This window comes from Falco rusticolus, chromosome 15 (genome assembly GCF_015220075.1).
Source record: "Falco rusticolus isolate bFalRus1 chromosome 15, bFalRus1.pri, whole genome shotgun sequence".
Classification (NCBI taxonomy): domain Eukaryota; kingdom Metazoa; phylum Chordata; class Aves; order Falconiformes; family Falconidae; genus Falco; species Falco rusticolus.
The window spans coordinates 3043344-3061861 of record NC_051201.1 but is presented as its reverse complement, the minus strand read 5'-3'; the positions used below and the strand labels follow the sequence as shown (position 1 = coordinate 3061861).

Below are 18518 nucleotides of genomic sequence, written 5' to 3'. Positions count from 1 at the left end.
GCACATTCTCCGTTTTTGTTGTTGGTTTTTGTTTTTTTTTTTTTTTTTAATTTTATTTTTTTAGCTTCAAACCTCCCAGTGAAAAATATTAAATATTCAAGGTAATAAAATAGATTATTATTTCTAGACTATATGTTCGGCCTAGCCCAAGGAGCGTCACCTGGGATACCCCTTGAAATAACCCCTAGACCACTGCATTGCAGGCAAGGCAAGGCACTTCCGCAGGTGATCCAGCTCGGCTTGCAGGCGCTCACGCTCCGAGACCATCTTCTGCTTCTGGGTCCTTAATTCCTGCAGGCAGCCGAGGGGGAGAAGACAGTCAGGGCAGGCAGCGGGGCAGCCACCAGGCCAGGGGTGCAGGGGTGGGATCCCTCCTGGGGTGCTGGGCTCGCCTGGGTGGCCCACGGGGGATGTGGGGTGCCTGTGCGGTGGCATAGGGTGGGGGGCACTGGAAGGGACAGGGAGGGGACACTGCAAGGGACTGGTACTGCAGGAGGATGGGACACTGCAAGGGATGGACAGTGCAGGAGAACGGGGCGCTGCAAGGGAGGGGGAGGGGACACTGCAAGGGATGGACAGTGCAGGAGAACGGGGCGCTGCAAGGGACTGGTACTGCAGGAAGATGGGACACTCTAAGGGATGGATATTGCAGGAGAACGGGGCACTGCAAGGGAGGGGGAGGGGACACTGCAAGGGATGGACAGTGCAGGAGAACAGGGTGCTGCAAGGGAGGGGGAGGGGACACTGCAAGGGATGGACAGTGCAGGAGAACGGGGCGCTGCAAGGGACTGGTACTGCAGGAAGATGGGACACTGTAAGGGCTGGATATTGCAGGAGAACGGGGCACTGCAAGGGAGGGGGAGGGGACACTGCAAGGGACCGGTACTGCAGGAGGATGGGACACAGCACAGGTATTGCAGAGGGCCGGGGCACTGCAAGGGACGGGTGCGCTAGAGGCGGACAGGGTGCCCGGTACTCACCGCCATGCTGTGCGAAAGCTGCTCTGCCGTCAGGCTCAGGCTGTAGTGCTGGGCCTCCAGCCGCCGGCACTGGGTCTGCAGCACTTGGCGCTCCAGGTTTTGTTCTGTAAGGCCCAGAGGAGAGGGGCTGAGCACCGGCTCCTCCGGTGCAGGACCGTGCCCGAGCACCGGCATGTCACTGCGGAGGATGCCAGCCCGGCACAAGGCTCTGCCCAGCCAGCAGCCATCACCTCCAGCATCCCTGCATATCCCCTGCGCTGCCCGCGAGGAACCTGCGAGGTTCCTCCCGCTGGGAGGGCTTTGGGCAGCTGTGAATACATGAATTTTTCACTTATATATCCATTTTCACCAGTGCCTGTTGCTTTTGTGCTGCTCCTGCAGTTCTGGGGAGCCACCGGTGCTTCCCCAGCCTGTCCCAGCAGGAGCTGGAGATGCCTGGCTAGGGAACGGAGTGGTTTCACCCAGGGAAACTGAGGCACGAAGTGGGGGTTTACCCTCCCTACCCCTGCCCTACACACCCACCACCACACCACCCCCTACCTTCTATATGTTCCTGGTAAGCTTCAAAAATTGCCTCAATCCCTTGCCACTTGGGCCTGGGGTACTCTTCCTCTTCTTCCTCCTCCTCCTCCTCTTCCTCTTCCTCAGAGGCCGAGTCGTGGGGCAGTGGGGGCAGCGCCCGGTGGGGCAGTGGCCCCTCAGCTGTGCCGTTGTGCGGGGGGGCGGCCAGGCGGCTGGTCGCCTGCAGCTCAGGGATGTTGTAGTGGATGGAGGCATCAAGCTTGTGGTTCTGCTCTGCCGTCAACGCTGTCGTCCCCCCTGCAGGCACCAAGCATCAGCCCCCTGCCCACTCCCCGTGCCCCCCGCCTGCTCCCTGCATACCCCACCCTAATGCTACCCTCCCCGAGACTGCATCAAGAAAGATGCTCCCCTCAAGGTATTAATCTCCTCCCACCTCTGGGCCCTTTTTGGGGGGCTGCAGCATCTTCTGTGGGTTTTCTTCATCCCCTGCCCACTGGAGTAACTTTATTTTCCTCACTCACTGAAATGAGCTGGGGGGAACAGAGCTGTATTATCCCAGCACCTTACTTTTAGCTTTACCGATAAGCTGGGATGCTCCAGCAACAAGGTTGCCAGTGAATTTTGCACCCTCAGCGGTGCCAGACCCCAGCTGGGGGACAAAGGGGTCTCCTATCCCACAGGGATGCTAGCCCAGTGGTACCCAGCCTGCTTCCCGCATCCCTGCCGTTACCTTTGTGCTTCTGCAACGCCTTCTGGGTGGACTGCAGCACCGACTCGTGGAACTGGTGGGCGAATTCCTCGGCAATGAAGGGCTCCCAGGGCTTGCTCTTGCCATTCATGCTGTGAGACAGTGGCACTGGGATGTCCTTGGGGAGGGGACCCCTGACGTAGCTGAGGATGCTCAGTGCCTTCTTCCCAGGGTGCCCATCGCTCAGCCGGGGCTTCTCTGCCGGCACGGTGGCCAATTCTTTAGCCCTCGGCAGCTCCTGGGGTCTCAGCTGGTCTAACCTGCCGGGTTCCACCGTCTTCTGCACCTCTGGCACGGAGACAGCGATGCCCACGGGTTTATCTGGATCCAGCAGGAGTGGCGGCACCGGCGGCTCTTTGGGCACAGGAGGAGCAGTCAGCTGCAGTCGGGGCTGCGTGCCCCCCGCAAGGCAAAGCTGAGCCCCCCATCCCGCCGGGCAGGGGATGCTCCCGGCCAGCCGAGAGCCAGGGAAGGATGAGGCATGCTTACCAGTGGTGTGGCCACTGGGGCTGTCCCGCGGGGAGCTCTTCACCACCACGGCGGCCGGCGTGGTCTTCTGCTTCATGGCCTGGAGCATCTCCACCAGCTTCTCCTTGTCTGCAGCATGGGAAGCTGAGGTTTAGTGTAGCCTCTGCTCAGCAGAGCAAGCTCACGGCCCCAGACAGCACCCCTCCGTGGCACCCCCCAAACCAGGCAGTGGGGATCCCCTAAGCCAGGGCCGGGCCAAAGCGTGCGCGGGGCATGGCTGTTACCTTTCCTCTTCTCAGCACTGATGTGTGTGAGGTTGAAGATGGTGAGGAAGCGCTTCTTCTCCTCGAAGTTGGGACTGTTGTTCATCTCGTCAGGGCTGTACCGGGTGGAGAGTGGGAGGCGTGGGGAGGGCGTGCGGCGCTTGCTCTGCACCGTTGGTGGCGAGGGGCTCCTCTCCCGCAGCATCCGCCGGCGTTTGCGCCGTTTCTGGCTCAGCAATTCCTCCTTCTGCTGCTGCGTGGTGAGGCCGAAGAGCTGCAGGAACTCCAGCTTCTGGGGCACCGAGGGGGAGAGCAGAGCAGGGTGACCCCTGGACCTAGTTTCCATCCCCATCTCCATCCTCATCCCAAACCCCACCCCATCCCCCTTCTCCACATCTCCATCCTCATCCCCATCCCCATCCTGGTCTCCATCCCTATCCCTGTATCTCCATCCCCATCCTCATCTTCATCCTGATCTCCACCCCCATCCTCAGCCCAATCCCCATCTCCATCCCTGTCCCCATCCTCCTCCCAATCGCCGCCCTTACCCCCATCCCAAACCCCATTCCTGTCCCCATCTCCATTCCCACCCCCATCCCTAAACCCCTGGTGCCTCTGCAGCCAGCTGGGGATTGTGGTTGCACCGCAGCGCAGGGACCTGGTGCCTGAGGAGGGGCTGCTCCCCTGGGGGACAGAGGGGACAGGGGACAGCAAGGGACAGCAGTACCTCAGAGGATGTGTCCAGCTTCAGCGGGGGCTGCTCGGCCACGCAGCGCAGATGGGCCCGCACCTCCTCCTCATCGCTGTCGTCGCAGGAGTCGTCCAGGTCGTAGTAGTAACCTGGGGATGGGGAGAGCTGGTGTGAGACTGGGGAGACCATGGGGACCTGCTGGGACCCCGCTGGGGACAGATGCAGCAGGGTGCCAGTGCAACGAGGCAGGATACTGCGGGAGGAGCAGTGGGGGTCCAGTGTGGGTCCCAGCAGGGCAGGGGGTGTAACCCAACAGAGCCCGGCCCCCCTCCACCAGCTGTGGGACCCTGGAGGGCATCGCCCACCCCCGGGTCCCCGCTCAGCATTGCTCTGGGCCAGGTGGCAGGGGCTCGGCAGGCGGGTTAATGGGGCATGGCTCTGGGGAGGCTGCGGCTGAGCCCCCAGCCCTGCTGGAGGGGGTATGGCAATGCCTGCCCCGCCCCCCCCCCCCCCCAAAGCGCTCCGTCTCCTCACTGCTGTTCTTATCCATGCTCGCAGAGTCCCATTAATATTTAAAGGCCGCTTATTAGCCTCAGTTCATCATTTATTAATTGGGCATGTCTAGAGCAGAGGATTTACCGAGCCGCTCAGCTTGCGGGAGCATTTGCATTGCAGGCTGCCGGCATCCCCAGGAGACTCGCCGGCTGCCCCCACCCACCACCAGGTCCCAGTGCCGGGGCAGGGGGGGTCCCCAGCACGGTGCAAACCCAGCACCTCACCTTTCTCACGGGCCTCCCGCCGCCGCCGCTCCTCCAGGTCGAGTTTGCTGACCAGCCTGCGGTGCTGCTGCACGAACTCGTCGTAGATGTACATGGGGTCCTGCGCACGGGGTGGGGGGGGGTCGGTATGGGGAGCTGGGCTTGGTGGCCTCGGTGAAGGGGGCGGCTGGGGGTCTTTGCTGGCTCAGGATGCTCTGCGTGGACTTCTCCAGCTCAGTTAGGAAGGGGGTGTGGGTGAAGCCCCCATGCTCTGGGGCACCGGGCTCCCGTCCTGGTGGGTATTTCTCCAGAGCATCCCTCTTCCTCGGTCCCTCCTCCAGCTTCTCAGGGCAGAATACCCTCTCCACCTTCACCAGTGGGATGCCCTGACGGCTGGGCTCGAAGGGGGCTGGGTGGCCATGGAGGGCGTGGGGCTCAGGGAGGCGCCGGGGGGGCTCGGGGGTGCTCTCCATCAGCGAGACAGGGTTCCAGAGGGATGTGGCGACAGGGTGGTGCTGGGGCTTGGGGGAGATGAGTGGTGGGGGGCCGCCGAAGTGCTGACCCGGTTCCCGGACACTCGGCTCGTGGCGGTTCGATCCTGACCTGAGGGGAAAGGAGAGGACCGGAGAGGTGAGGGGCCAGCACTGATGCCAGAGAGCCGGCTGCACCCTGGCACTGAGCTGCTTTTGAGGGAGAAATGCAGGGGTTAGGGCCACCTGGCGGGGTTTGCGTATGTGGGGCTGCCACAGCCATCCCCTCCTGTGCCACTGCCCTGAAGGACAGCGGACAGAGTTAAGCCTGCTCCCGGGTAGGCTGAGCAGGGATGTGGCTGCATCCCTGGGGCACCAGGCAGGGGACTCCAGGCTCAACCCCCACCCCCCCCCAGCTGCCCGTCATGGGGACAAGAGAACCACCAGCCCTGGCACAACCCTGCTCCCCCAGCAGCAAGGGCAGTGCCCCGGTGCAATCCTCCTCCAACAGCCGGGGACAGCGCCAGCCCGTTAGTGGGATAAATATTTCATGCGCCCAAGCTGTGCATTTAACGCTTTTCCGCTCCGGTGCCCCAGACCTCTGTGCACAGAGCAGCAAGTTCAGCCCTGTGTTGCCATCACCACCCCGGCACCGCGTCCCCACCGGTGGGAAGCACCGCCTGCCTTGCTGGGGATCGGTCCCTCTCCCCACTGCATGTGGGCAGCCCCGGGGTGGGGGTGAGGATGAGGATGGGTATCCCCCAGCTGCAGGTGTTCCGGGTGACCTTGCTCTCTCCTCTCTGGTTTGGGGTGGGAGGAACGAACGGATGGGGAAGGGAGACTGCGGCAGACACTCGCCTTTGTGCCACCCCACAATCCGCTGCTTATTATCCTTGATGAGCTGTGCTAATCCCCTGGATACCCAAAAATAACAAAGGGAGCCAGCAGCAGAGCTGGCTGGATGAGCCTGCACTGCTTAAGCACTCAGCAACGGGGACGAGCAAGGCCCTGTCAATCAGGGGGTGCAGGCACGCTCCCCTGCTCCCCACAAAAAGTGCCTGGGTTTGGGGCAGATGCTTCCCCCCCAACACAGGGCATCCCACCGCCTGGGTCCGCTGCACAGGGGGGAGCTGCAATTAGCAGTGCCGGGTGCCTGGGCAGCACCTGGCTGCTCGCCGCTGGCCCCCAGCCACCTCCTGGGCTCGTCGCCTGCCGATGCGCAGATGTCGGGCACCGGCAACGCCTGGCATTGCCAACGCAGCCGGCCTGGCTGGCACCGCGTGATGGGGACCTGCTGGTGCCGGCCAAGCACAGCGGCTTCTGCTCACGGGGATGTGCAACGAGCGAGGGGCACAGCTACAGCATGCTGGCTACCTAGTGCGGGGGCCAGAGCCGGCTAATGGGGCAGGCACAGCCACAGGGAGACAGTGGAAAACCCTATAGATATTACAGCAGGGATGGCTGCAACATGGGAAAACACAACTTGGTTTCAGGGGGAAGCTCCATCCCTGGAGTGGGGCAGGCAACATCCCTACCTGGGGTGCTCGGGCCGATGCTCGGGCTCGGGCTGGCTCGGGGCACGCCCCATGTCCAGGTGCTGCTCCAGCACTTGTTGCCGGAACTCCGAGACTTGAGATTGCCGATCTTCCTTCTCCTGGCGCAGCCGGCGCTGCCGGGCCAGCCACTTCTCCTCCTCGTTGGTGCGGTGGATGAGCAACGCCGTGGCTGCGCTGCTCCCCGGCAGCGGGAACACGTTGTGGTTGGGGATGAGGCTGGGCACGGGGTGGTGGGAGGCTGGTGGCTGGTGCAGTGGGTGCTGGATGGGCTTTGGCGTCGGAAGCACCGAGTCCTTGAGTTTCTCTGGGTTGGAAAGGGGGTGCCGGAGTCAGGGCACAGAAAGGGGGGGGCCACTCACAGCCAGCTGTTCGCTATCGGGGTGTTCTGGGGTGTGTGCCCCCCCTCAAGCATCGCTGTGGGCGGGAGGCACCCAGAGCCGTGGGGCAGCCACCAGCCTGAGCCTGGAGGTCCCCTGCCCACGTGGCGCGGGGGGGCTGCCCGCTCACCGCCAGCCCAGCTGCCAGGCATGCCGTGGCACTGGGCACAGTGCCGCCCCGGACCCAGTCAGATGGCACAGGCACCGCGCCGCCTCTCCGACAGCCACGGCAGCTGGGCTTTTGGCAAAGCGAGCTGGCAGCCAGGCGAGCCCAGCTCCATCCCAGGCCACCTCCCGGGGCCACCAACCCCCTCGGCTTTGCCATCTGGAGGGGAAAGGGGACCACGGCTAGCTGTGCTGAGGGTGGCAGCCCCCCACCTGTCACGCCTGGGGACGTTACCTGGTCTGCTGGGCACCAGCGGCTCTGCCGGCTTGCCCCGCTCCTCGGCTGGGTGCCCCCGCAGCCCGTGCAGCTCGGCCACGGGGAGGAAGGGCCCTTCCATGGCTTTCACCATGCTCAGCTCCTTCTCCCGGGCACGCTCCCGCTGCCGCTCCAGCTCCCGTTCCCGCTCCTTCTCCCGCTCTCGCTCCAGCTCCTTCTCGCGTTCCCGCTCCCGTTCACGCTCCTTCTCCCGCTCCCGGTCGGCTTCTCGCTCCCGCTCCTTCTCCCGCTCCCGCTCGCGCTCCCGCTCCCTCTGCCGCAGCTCCTCATCCATTTGCAGCCTGCAAAGAAAACCCCCCAAAAAAAAAAAACAAAAAAAAAACCAAACCACCAACCCCCAAACAACCCCCAGATGTTTGTTAGCATCCCCTGGAAAGTCCTGTCCGCTGCCCACCCCGGCCATCATCCCCGCTGTACCTCTCAGCGGCGAGGCTGGAGATGCGCTCGGACTGCAGGGCAGAGAGGGAGGAGTGCGAGAGCTCGGGGGGGTACCGCACCCCCGAGAGGTGCAGGTGCATGGCCGAGGGGTGCAGGGGGGGCAGCGAGCCCGGTGCCGGCAGCGGGTAGAAGGGGGACCGCAGCGCCGACAGGCAGTATGACTCGTCCATCCTGGGAAGACAGGGATGCTCAGCAGGATGCACCACTCGGAGGGAGAAAGAAACCCTCAATTCCTCCCCACTGGGAGTGACCCCAGGCTGGATGGGGGCTGCCTTCTACTGGGAAAGGGGTTTGGAGAGCCCAAAAATCCCTCAGTGCAGCACCACAGCAGGCTCCCACCTCCCCAGCCCCCGGGCTCATCCTCCAGCATTCCCCGAGGACACCCAGGCCACTGGCCGATGCCCACCTGAAGGCAGGGTGCGGGAAGGGGTGATGCGTCAGGTAGCTGGGGTGGTAGTAAGCGGCGGCGGCAGCCGGATCCAGGCCGAGGGGTGGCAGGGAGGACATGCGGAGGTCCTCGGCGGTGTGGTAGGGACGGAAGCTGCGCAGGTAATCCTCAGTGACAGCGCTGGGAGGCACCACGTGGTGGACCGGCCGCTGCAGGCTGGGGGAGCAGGGAGATGGTCACCATCCCACCCTGTCCCCCTGGGGAGATGTCACTCCCCCACAGAGATGCCTGGTGGGACCAGACTCCGCAGGGGACACCTGCATCCTGCAACCCCCCCCCCATCCATTGCTGACAGACTCACTTGAGAGGTGGGAAGCGGGAGTCCTGGACCACGGAGCTGGGGGGCAGCCCAAAGGAGTAGGGTGTCCCCAGGAGGTGGGAGGGGACGGCAGGCCCCCCTGCTTTCTCCTGTGCAAGGGGGGGCTCTGAGATGAGGCGCTCGCGGCCACCGCTGCTGCTGCCTCGCGACCCTGCTTCTTGCTGGAAGGCAAAGAGGCAGAAATGCCAAGCTGGGCGTCAGGCAGGGGGGCAGGGATGTGGGGGGGGGTCCCTGCTACATCCCCACCCCAAGTGTCCTAGTGAGTGACCCAGTGGGTCCCCAGTGTGCCCACAGGGTCCCTGACTGGCACCAGTACCCAGGGGAGGATGCATCTGCTGGAGCATCCTCCCATATTCCAGCTGTCCAATGAGGGCTGGAGGGGTGTGAGGGGCCGGGGGGGTGGGGTGGGGTGGGGGGTGCAGGGGGGCACCAGCGGAGGGGGCACCAGCTGGAGAGGGCGTGCTGAAGCCAGGGCAGTGCTGACAGCAGGACACACATTACCTGCCTGGAGATTTACGGGCCGCTTTGTTCTCCAGAGCTATTAATCATCTGGGGAGGATACAGACGTGGCCAGGGGAAATCCAGCAGGCCTTTGATAACGGCCATAAACCAGGGGGCAGCCCAGCATCCCCCCCCGCCCCGCAGCCAGGCCAGCATCAGCACCCCCACCCCACCACAGGGCCTCAGCCGTCCTTCCATCAGCTCCTCATCCCCGGTGCCGGGATGAAGATCGCTCCCTCCTGGCACCCACGCCGGCTGGGGAGGGATCCCCTGGCAAGGGGGGGACCTCTCACGGTGACACGAGGTCCAGCAGTTAGTGGGGGGACCTCCGGCAAGGCAAGGTTGGGTTTAAAAATGATTATTTTTCATTGCATCTTCTCCATTTAGCAGCTATAGGAGGAGGATGGTGGCAGCCCTTCCCCACAACCCTGCATCCCCTCCCCATCCCCTCCCAGTCCCCAGAACCTCCAGGGTAGGTCACAGGTCCCCAGCCATTGGGGATGGTCCCAAGGTCACCACGGCCGGCACAAAGGGCATCCCCCCCGCCACCTCTGCCGCCTGCATTAAGGCTTATTGTGCGTGCCAGCCTCTGCTCTAATTACCTCCCCATCTCGGGGCGTCACGCTGCGAGCACGGCTCTGCCAGACAATAACCCACGCTCGGTTAACCCCCATGCTGCGGGGGTCACCGGGGAGGAGGTGATGTGGGGGTGGGGAGCACCCGGACACCCCACGCACCCCTCCGAGCACTCGGGGATCATGGTTCAATTTATTTTTCTCTCCCGCCCTCGGTGTTTCTCATCCCCTCCCATCGCCTCTCCGCTTTGTGGTTTAATTAGTCTTTCCAAGTGGCATAATCCCCCCGGGAATCTGCTTGTAGCGTGTGCAGGAGAGAACCACTAACGATGCTTCTTAATTAGCCGCTCCCCCTCCCCTTCTTCGTTGGCTCCCCTCTGGATGGCAGCCCAGGGACAACGATAGCAACCCAGGGACATGGCGGGGAGAGGGGACAAAACAGGGGGCAGCTCCCGCTCCCTCGGGAGCAGTGCAACCTCGGACCACGGTTGGCACAATCAGTGCCACACGTGGCACCCCACACCCCCCATCCTAGGGGGGGGCCGGGCACCCCACAGACACAGCCATACCTGTCTGCCCTCGCTCCTCCAGACCCCGTTGACCGTCTTCGTGGGGGCAATGGTGACAACGGGTGGTGTGCTGGGCACGCTGTGCCCCCCTGGGGGCACGATGATGGGGCCCATGGGGCCACGCTTGGGCGTGCTGGCAGGGGAGCTGTGGTTGGTGGCTGGCGAGGAGACCGGGGATGACTCACTGCTTATCGAGGACCCTGAAATTAAAAATTAAAATAAGTGGGGAAAAAGGCAGCTGTTACCCAGCTGAAACCACCCTCTGAACAAGCTGAAGCCATCCCATGCCATCCCCAGTGGGACACCCCGCTGCAGGGACCAGCGATGGGGCACGGGGATGCAGGCAGGGCCATCTGCATCCCTCCAGCCCCCGAGGCTGGACCCCCATCCTCCCATCCTGGGAGGTCCCAGGGAGCCCTGTCCCAAAGGAGGTTCCCTCCAGTGCTAAAAGGCTTTGCCCCACATGGTATGACAGGCACCCTCTTGCTCCCATCTAAGAGGGACTGCCTGCTGCCCACCCCCCCTCCCGTAAAGCCCTTCACAGGTGAGCCCTGCCCGCTGCCAGCCTTGGCGTGAGTGACACCGATGCGATGCCAGCCCCAGGTGGCCACTTCTCAAAGCCGAGCCCACAGGCTCCTTAATCCAGCTGCCAAAGTCGCCGTGCATGAGCTGGGGCACTCGGGAGACACTGGGACAAAGGAGTCTCCCTGTAACCCCTGGGCAAGGCTTTGGCTTTATTTGCATAATACATCTGTATTTTAAATTATACCCACTCTGGGGATGCTGGCGATGTATCCAAGGGAAAAATAAAAATGGAATTAAAGCGGAGAGTGCGATGTGGGTAGAAAAGCAGAGCTGGAGCAGAAATACAAATTCAACGTTAACTAGGGCACACGGCGCCGGCATCTGCTCTGCAGCACACTGACTGCTCCTAAACCCCAGCCAGGCAGTTTGGGGGGCTTCTACCCCCCACAACCCTGCTCCCACCAGCCCGGAGTCTGGGCCAAGAGAAGGCTTCTGACATGCTGGCAAGGACCAGCTACAGGTCACCAAGGAGTGGCCCACGGTGACGGCAGGATGCTAGCCAAGAGGTGGCGATGCTCCCCATTCTGGTACTGAGCCTGGCACCCAGAGGGGCTTTGTCTCCCCCGAGTGTGCAAGCCAGCTCCCCTGAGCGTGCAAGCTGGTTCCTTGCCCTGCAAACACGCAGTTTGGCTCCTCTGCGTGTGCAAGCCCTGCAAGCATGCAAGCCAGCTCCCCTGAGTGTACAAGGTGTCTCCTCGCCCTTCGTGTGTGCAAGCCGGCTCCCTTGAGCGCACAGGCTGGCTCCGTGCCCTGTCAGCACACAAGCTGGCTCCCCTGAGAGTGCAAGGCAGCTTCTCGCCCTGCAAGCAACTCATCTCCATCCCCCTCCAGAAGTCCCACGTACTCCTCACCACACTCGCCCCCAGCACCAGGGTAACACCGGGAGGGAGCCAGGAGCCGGCGGGGCCAGGAATGCCGCAGGGAAGCGCGAGCATCCCCAGGCATCCCCAGGCAGCGGGAAGGATGCTCAGCGGAGCAGAGAGGCCAAGCGGAGCAGCCCACTGCCGGCCGCCCTGCCTTATTAATTATTCCCGAGTCGCTCCGAATTGCTTTCATTTCAAGAGCAGCAAGACTGGGGGAAAGAGAAAGGCTGCCCGCGACAAAGGAGGCCGCCGATACGGATTTGACACCCACTGAAGTCTATCTTGTCAGCGCAAGGCCAACAACAATTAGCAGCCTAATCCCCTCTGAGCTGGGAAGCCATTACTCACCACGCGATAGCGTTAACAATCAATACCATCACAATGAGCCCGGCAATTAATGAAGCTAAAGTCTTACTTCAGAACCTTAATTCTCGCTGTGTGGCTTTAAACGGGAGGGTTTGTGATCGTTATAATTAACTGGTGGTATTCAGCCAGGAGTTAGTCAATGAAACTAATCTGGATTGGAGATGACAAGAGGCACAGTGTGATGGTGTCACCTTTGTTTTCTGACCTCCCGCTTTCCGCTCGGCGATAGCAGATTAGCAGCCCAGGCTGACAGGCAAATGTAATTAACAGCTGAGACCCTGAAGGAGGAGGGGGGGCAAAAAGAAAGGAAGGGAGGCGGGGAAATAAAACCCACCCTGCAGACAGCCCAGGGCAGGACTCGAGGCAGGAGCCCCCAGCCAGGAGATGGCTTCGGGGGCTTCTTGGGGCTTTGCTGGGATGGAGTTGGCCGGGATGAGCCCCTGCAGCTGGGGATGCTGTGAGAAAGCGGGACATCCCTACAGACGCCCCAGTACAACTGCCAGTCCACAAAGCCAGTAAAAAAGCTGGTGATCCTGGGTGGACCCCAGTCGGCATCACCCCATCAGCTGCATCTGCCATGGCAAAGCACCTCCCATTGTGGGAAAGGAAGCAGGGTGAGGACCTGGGGGCAAAGCAATTTATTTCCCTGGGGCTAACAACCACAGTGTTGAGAGAAACCCCCTTCCTGACAGGCACCCAAACCCACGCCTATTAAAAACCTCCGGGATGAGCCACTTCGGGCACACAGATGGGCGAGGACAGGTTTTTTTTGCAAACTGACTATGCAGTCATTAAGGGGAAATCCAAAGAGAACACGGCTGCTTCTCTCCAGCACCATGAAATCCATGCCAAAACCTGCTGACGTCCCTTTGGATGGGCTGAGCAGCATGGTGGGGACACAAGCCATGGAGCGTTGGGGGGGAAGAAAAGGCAAAATAATCCCCCAAACCCAACCAACCGCCCCGAAGGAAGCGGATGGGCTTTGGAGGAGACAGCGGGGGAGAACCAGGAGCTCCCAGCGAGGCTGAAGCATCATCAAGACCTGGTTCCCTCAGCATCACGGGGACCCGGTGTCCCCACGTGCTTCCACGGGAGCAGCTGATGCCAGAGGCTTCGGGTCACGGCCCTGCCAGGGTCTTTCGTGGCTGGTGAGGGGCTGCAAGGAGGGTCCTGCAGATGGCACTTGCAAAACGGGTCTTCCAAAACAGAGCCTTGAAAAAACAATGTTCCAAAAGGAGTCTTGCAGAAGGGATCTTCCAAAAGGAGCCTTCCAAAAAACATGTTGCAAAGGGTCGGGTGTCCTCCCCAGGAACCAAAGTGCCCAGGCAGTGGGCAATGACCCAGCGGGGAGCACCCACCAACAGAAGTACCAGGGATAAATACTATTTCATTGCAAATTAATGATGCCAGCAGCCTCCTGGTGAAATGCTTCATAGCTTGGGGACAGGTTGCTTACCCTGCACATGTGGGACAGCCCTGGCGATTCCCTCAGGACACGCTCCTCATGGCAGCGGGGACCTCAGGGTGCCCTGGCGCTGCAGCAGCAGCAGCTCATACCCCCCCATCATGAGTTGCACCCCACACCCGAGCAGAGACAGGGGGTGCGATGAAGGATGCAGCAGCCACGCCACTGTAGGGTGACAGGGACCTCCTGGGGGCACCCAAATTTGCTGTTTAGCCAGGCAACTCGGCTGGGGAAGGAACAGAATTGAGGAGCCTCCGGAAAAGACAGTATTTCAGTGAAGCGTGGTGGGAAGGAGTGGGTTGGGGGGGGCAGGGAGGAACAGGTCCCCCCGCGCCGCACTCTCCCAGGCTTTCTCCCAGGGTATGGCGAGTGATATGGCATTTGGATTACTCCGGCTGAATTGAATTTCTAAACTGCCCCCTCGAGACAAGACGCCGGAGAAAGACATTAGCTTGGGAAATGGCGAGAAAATGCCGACAGCCAACTCCCGGGTGGCAGCAGCAGGGAAAGGCACTGATACTCGGCATTCCCCCCACCCCCGGTCCCTGTCCCCATCATCGTCCCCTACCTCTGGGTTCCTCGGCTTGCTTGGCGAGCTTGCGGAGAGCGGCGGCGAAGCTGGAGGAAGGTGCTGCCTGGACGGACAAAGTGCTGCTGGCTGCCGGGCTGCCATTGGGGACGATGGAGCCGTTCAGTGGCGAGGGGGTGAGGGGGCTGACGGTGGCAGTGGTGCGGGTGGCGGTGGAGAGCATTCCTAGGGACGGCGACTTCGGCTCATGGCTCATGCCTGCAAACAAGAGCAGCCCACGTCAGACAGGGGTACAGGGATGGGAATGGGGAGAGCGGGTCCCCAGATCCACCCACCCCCCCAGGAGCAGGAACAACCCGCAGGACAAGCAAGGCCTTCCCTCTGGTTCACCACCCCACCCCAAAACGCAGCCCAGGTTCATGCAATGGGGGGAGCGAGCAGGCAGGTGCAAGCCCTGCATGCTTACGGGGCAGCAGCTTCTCTCGCAAAGCGAGCACGCCAAGGTTGCTCACCCATGGGAGACAAGGTGACGCGGGGGCCAGCAGCTGCTGCCTGTGTCCCGCAGCCCCACCAATCCCCCCCGGGCTGGGCTGCTCCCAGGGAAGGGCATGGGGGGCTCAGCAGAGCCCCGTGGGAATGGAGAAGGTGTTTCAAGGGGACATGGGGACTTCACCATCCTGATGGAGGTGGTGGAGAGGGGGGCAGCTCCCTGACTCCAGTGGTGCTGCTAAAACCCAAAGCAACACCGCTGTACACGTAATTACCACCACCACACCCCCAAATCCCCACCACTGCAGCCTCAGATCCCCAATATTGCATCCCTGGGCTGCCAGCATTGCACCCCCAAATCCCTACCATTGCACCTTCAGTCCCTGCTGTGGCACCTTCAAATCCTCCATATCGCACCCCTAGTTCCCCCCACTTCATCCCCCAGTCCCCACCATCACATCTTCAAATCCTCACCACCGCAGCCCCAAATCCCCACCACAGCACCCCCAAATCCCTACACAGCACCCCCAGCTCCCCACCGTTTCACCTTCAAATCCTCACCATGGCACCCCTGAGTCCACATTGTTGCACCCCAAAGCCCAGGGGTGCTACAGGGCACAGTGGCCCCTGAAGGTGGGGGTTTGGGTGCTACTGAGTGGGAGGGTGCAGCCTGCCCTGCGTCCCCTCCAGCAGCCACTCCAGGGCTCTCCACCTCCCAAAATAGCAACTGCTGATGTCAGGGCCCTTAAAATAGACTTCCATACGAGCAGCTTCATTAACACCTGCCTAAAATTAGCCCTGCTCCCAGGTGGGCAGGTGGGCGGGGGGGGGGGGGGGGGCTGAGGGGCAGCCCTCCAGCTCCCAGTGGGGCCGGAGGCAGCTTAAGGCACTGGCAATGCCGGAGACCCCAGAGCATCCCATGGCAGAGGGTGGCCGGGCAGAGTGGCAGGCGCCAGGGCGGGGGGGCCGTGAGTGCCACTCAGCGTTGATTAATCTTTGCCCCCCGGCCCCAGGAGAGGCGGCCAGCGCGGCGGTGTGCGCTCCCCTCTGCCCTCATTATACAAGCATTTATTAACTCCGGTGCTCTCAGCCATTGACTGCCGCCTTGTCGACACGCTCGCCTCATGTAAATTCATTACCAGAACAGCTGGGAAGCCAACCTGCCGGCCTGGCCCAGGCACCCCCAGGCTTTGCACCGGCCCTTGGTCCCCTGGATGAGTACCTGGGTGCCTCCCCAGAGAGCAGGGAACTGGGTTCTGCCTGCAGCACCATGCACCATCCCAGTGGGCTGCAGCACCCCAGGCCCAGCCTGGCATCCCCTGGGCACCAAGCTGCATCCTCCAGGCACAGCCCTGCATTACCCAGGCACTCCCTGCTATCCCCTGGGTGCAGCCCTGCACCCTGCGGGCACTGCCCCACATCCCCTGGGTACAATCCCACATCCCCTGGGCACAAGTTTGCATCCCCTTGGCAGAGCCCCGCATCCCCTGGACACTGCCTGCCATCCCCTTGGCATTGCCCCGCACCCCCCAGGCACTGCCCCACATCCCCTTGGCACCCCCCCGGCACCCCCCTGGCACTGCCCAGCACCCCCCAAGCACAGGCCTGCAGCCCCCCAGGCACCGCCCTGTGCCCCCCCGCCCCGTTTTCCCCAGCTACTAACCCCAGCATGACCCCCAGCCCCAGTGCAAGGTTGGACGTGCCTCGCTAACCAGCCGCTGGGGATTAGCACGCTCACGCACGCTCGCCGGGGCACGGGGGCTGGCGGCAGAGCATCACCCGTGTGATGCTCAGCTGATCCCCGTGGCCCCAAACGCCTCCCAACAAACTCATGATCCCGCCGGGATTTGCCGGGCAAGCGTGGGGCAGCTCCGAGCCAGCAGCTTGCCGTGAAGCATGTGGGGAGCTGGCGTTCCCCCCCACCCTGGGCTAACGCAAGCTGCGCCGCTGCCCCAGCCGGGCTCCAAACCAGTTTTGCCACTCCTGGCCGGTGATAAAATCGGCGCCTCCGCCCCGGCTGGGGCCCGAGCAGCACCGCTCACCCGCCTTGCCCCGACGCAGGTGGCGTCCGTCTGTCCGGGCGTCCCTGGGCTGCTCTGCGGGACAACTGCCAGCTGGGGAAACTGAGGCACGCTGGGGCGGGGAGTCGGTCGGGCACGAGCATCCGTGTGGGGATGGGGATGCAGGACTGCGCTCCATCCCTCCAGCATCCCATCACCAGTGCGGCACGGGTGCTGCTCACTTCTGTGGGTGCCACCATCCCCACGGTGGCTGGGGACACCATGCCGCCTCACAGCGAGGTGGGGCCTCCCCCCAGCTCTCGCCCTCCTCCTGCCCCTCCCCGGCTGCTTTTCCCAGCAGGCAGATCCGTGCGGAAAAACAGGTCAAGTTCGGAGCCTGGCAGCAGCCCGGGGTCATGACAGCGGTTGCCTCACCGAGGCAGGGAGCCAAACCCTGAAACGGGACAGGCTGCCCCCCGCCCCACAGGGAGAGGGGCTGGCACCCCCAACGTACCTGCCCTCGGGCACCACTCGCTGCCTTCGCCCCCCCAGGCAGGCAGCTGCTGCCTGTACGCCCCCCTGCCAGGCCACGGCAGGCTGGGGGTGCGGGGGCTGCAGGACGCCTGCTTCCGCTGCTGAAGCCACGGAGGAGGCTGGGGACCGGGGACCAGGCGACGTCCCTGTCCCTCCCACGGCATGTGCCCGGGCACGGCAGTGCAGGGAGTGTCTGGCATTCCCAGTGCCTGCTGGCTGCCTGCCCGTGGGAGCAGGCAGGTCCCTGCCCGGCAGCAGGAGGAGAAGGGGATGGCAGGGCCATCGCCGCGTCCCCCTCACCCTTCCCTGTGCCACCACCGCGTCCTGGCACCCCTTCCCGCAGTGCCACGCACGGCACCAGCCAGGGTTTGGCATCCCTGATGGTGCAGGACCCCAAGCCCCTGGCTCCTGGGGGCGGGGGTGTCCCTGCCCCCGGCCCCCCGCAGCCCTGGTGCAGGGCTGGGAGCAGGGAGCTGGGAGCGTGCCATCATCTCTCCATCTGCTCCTGATGACGCTGGCGGGTTTTTTGGCAGCGGGAGCCTCCTCCGGCAGCGAGAGCAGAACCAGTCTGGCTGCCTGGTGGGGCTGGAGACAAATAAACCACGCCGGCTGCCGCCGCGGGCAGGCAGGACTGGGCTCCCAGCACCCTGAGACCCCGGGATCCTTCTCCCGTGGGCAGGGGGCACAGGGTACCCTGCCTCCCCATCCCCACTGCAGGCAGCTGCCGGGAAATGCGGCGCAGGCAGGTTTAGCACCTTGGTTTCTGCTCCCCCCGCCGCCCCCCAGCACCTTGAAAGGCCCCTAATGAGCATGAAGTGCCCTTCAGAGCAGATTGCCATTGAACTCAACCTGCACCAGCCGCCCGCTTTAAAAGCAGCTATTTTGAGCTCCCGGGCTCCCAAGCGCTGGAACTAATAATTTATTACCAAATACGATCAGGCAGCAGCTCCAGCCCCCGGCAAATGGAGCGGAAAAAAACCCCAGCGCAGCGGGAGGCCGAGGGAGCAGGGAGAGCTGAGCATCCTCCATCCTCCCCGGGACGGATCTGCACCCACCGCGCAGGACCTCGGCTCGGATGGAGCCCGCTTGGCCAAGCCCCGTGCAAAGCTCCTCCACACTCCCTCTGGACGGGTCCCCAAGGAATTTGGGGTGATGCTCCACTGTGCAAGGTCCCACTGCCTTTCCCCCCCTCTCTCAGCACCTCAGTTCCCGCTCCAGAGCCGCATCCAGCTGCACGCTCCAAGCGGGAACAGCTGCTTTGCATGGATTTTCAATGCTAATGGCCTCGCATTGTTAAGACCCCCCCTCCCCGATGCCTGAATGCAGCAGGCAGGGCCCCGGCCGGCTGCCTGTGTGGGCAGGAAGGAGGGCAGGCAGCCAGGGCCAGCACGTGCCCATCGTCCCCCCACCATGTGCCCCGTCGCCCCGAGAGCCAACAGGCAGGGGACAGGCAGCGGGGACCACCTCATCTCCTACCAAGCTGCCACACATTTTCCACCCCTCATTAAAACAGCTCTGCTGCCGCACCTACAACATGCCCCATTAATTAATTAATTGATCGA

General features: G+C 62.9%; 1 protein-coding gene across 1 annotated transcript in view; it reads right to left on the bottom strand.

Annotated features, from left to right (window-relative positions):
* Positions 1–156: 156 nt before the first annotated feature.
* GSE1 (Gse1 coiled-coil protein) overlaps positions 157–18518 on the bottom strand; it is a 99828-nt gene continuing 81466 nt past the window's right edge. Inside the window, 16 exon segments of the mRNA XM_037409113.1 lie at positions 157–291; positions 981–1084; positions 1521–1799; positions 2233–2604; positions 2740–2847; positions 3003–3273; positions 3709–3821; positions 4452–4572; positions 4574–5033; positions 6436–6760; positions 7234–7556; positions 7693–7884; positions 8120–8317; positions 8463–8641; positions 10126–10325; positions 13973–14191. Coding sequence (XP_037265010.1) covers positions 157–291; positions 981–1084; positions 1521–1799; positions 2233–2604; positions 2740–2847; positions 3003–3273; positions 3709–3821; positions 4452–4572; positions 4574–5033; positions 6436–6760; positions 7234–7556; positions 7693–7884; positions 8120–8317; positions 8463–8641; positions 10126–10325; positions 13973–14191 — 3599 coding nt within the window.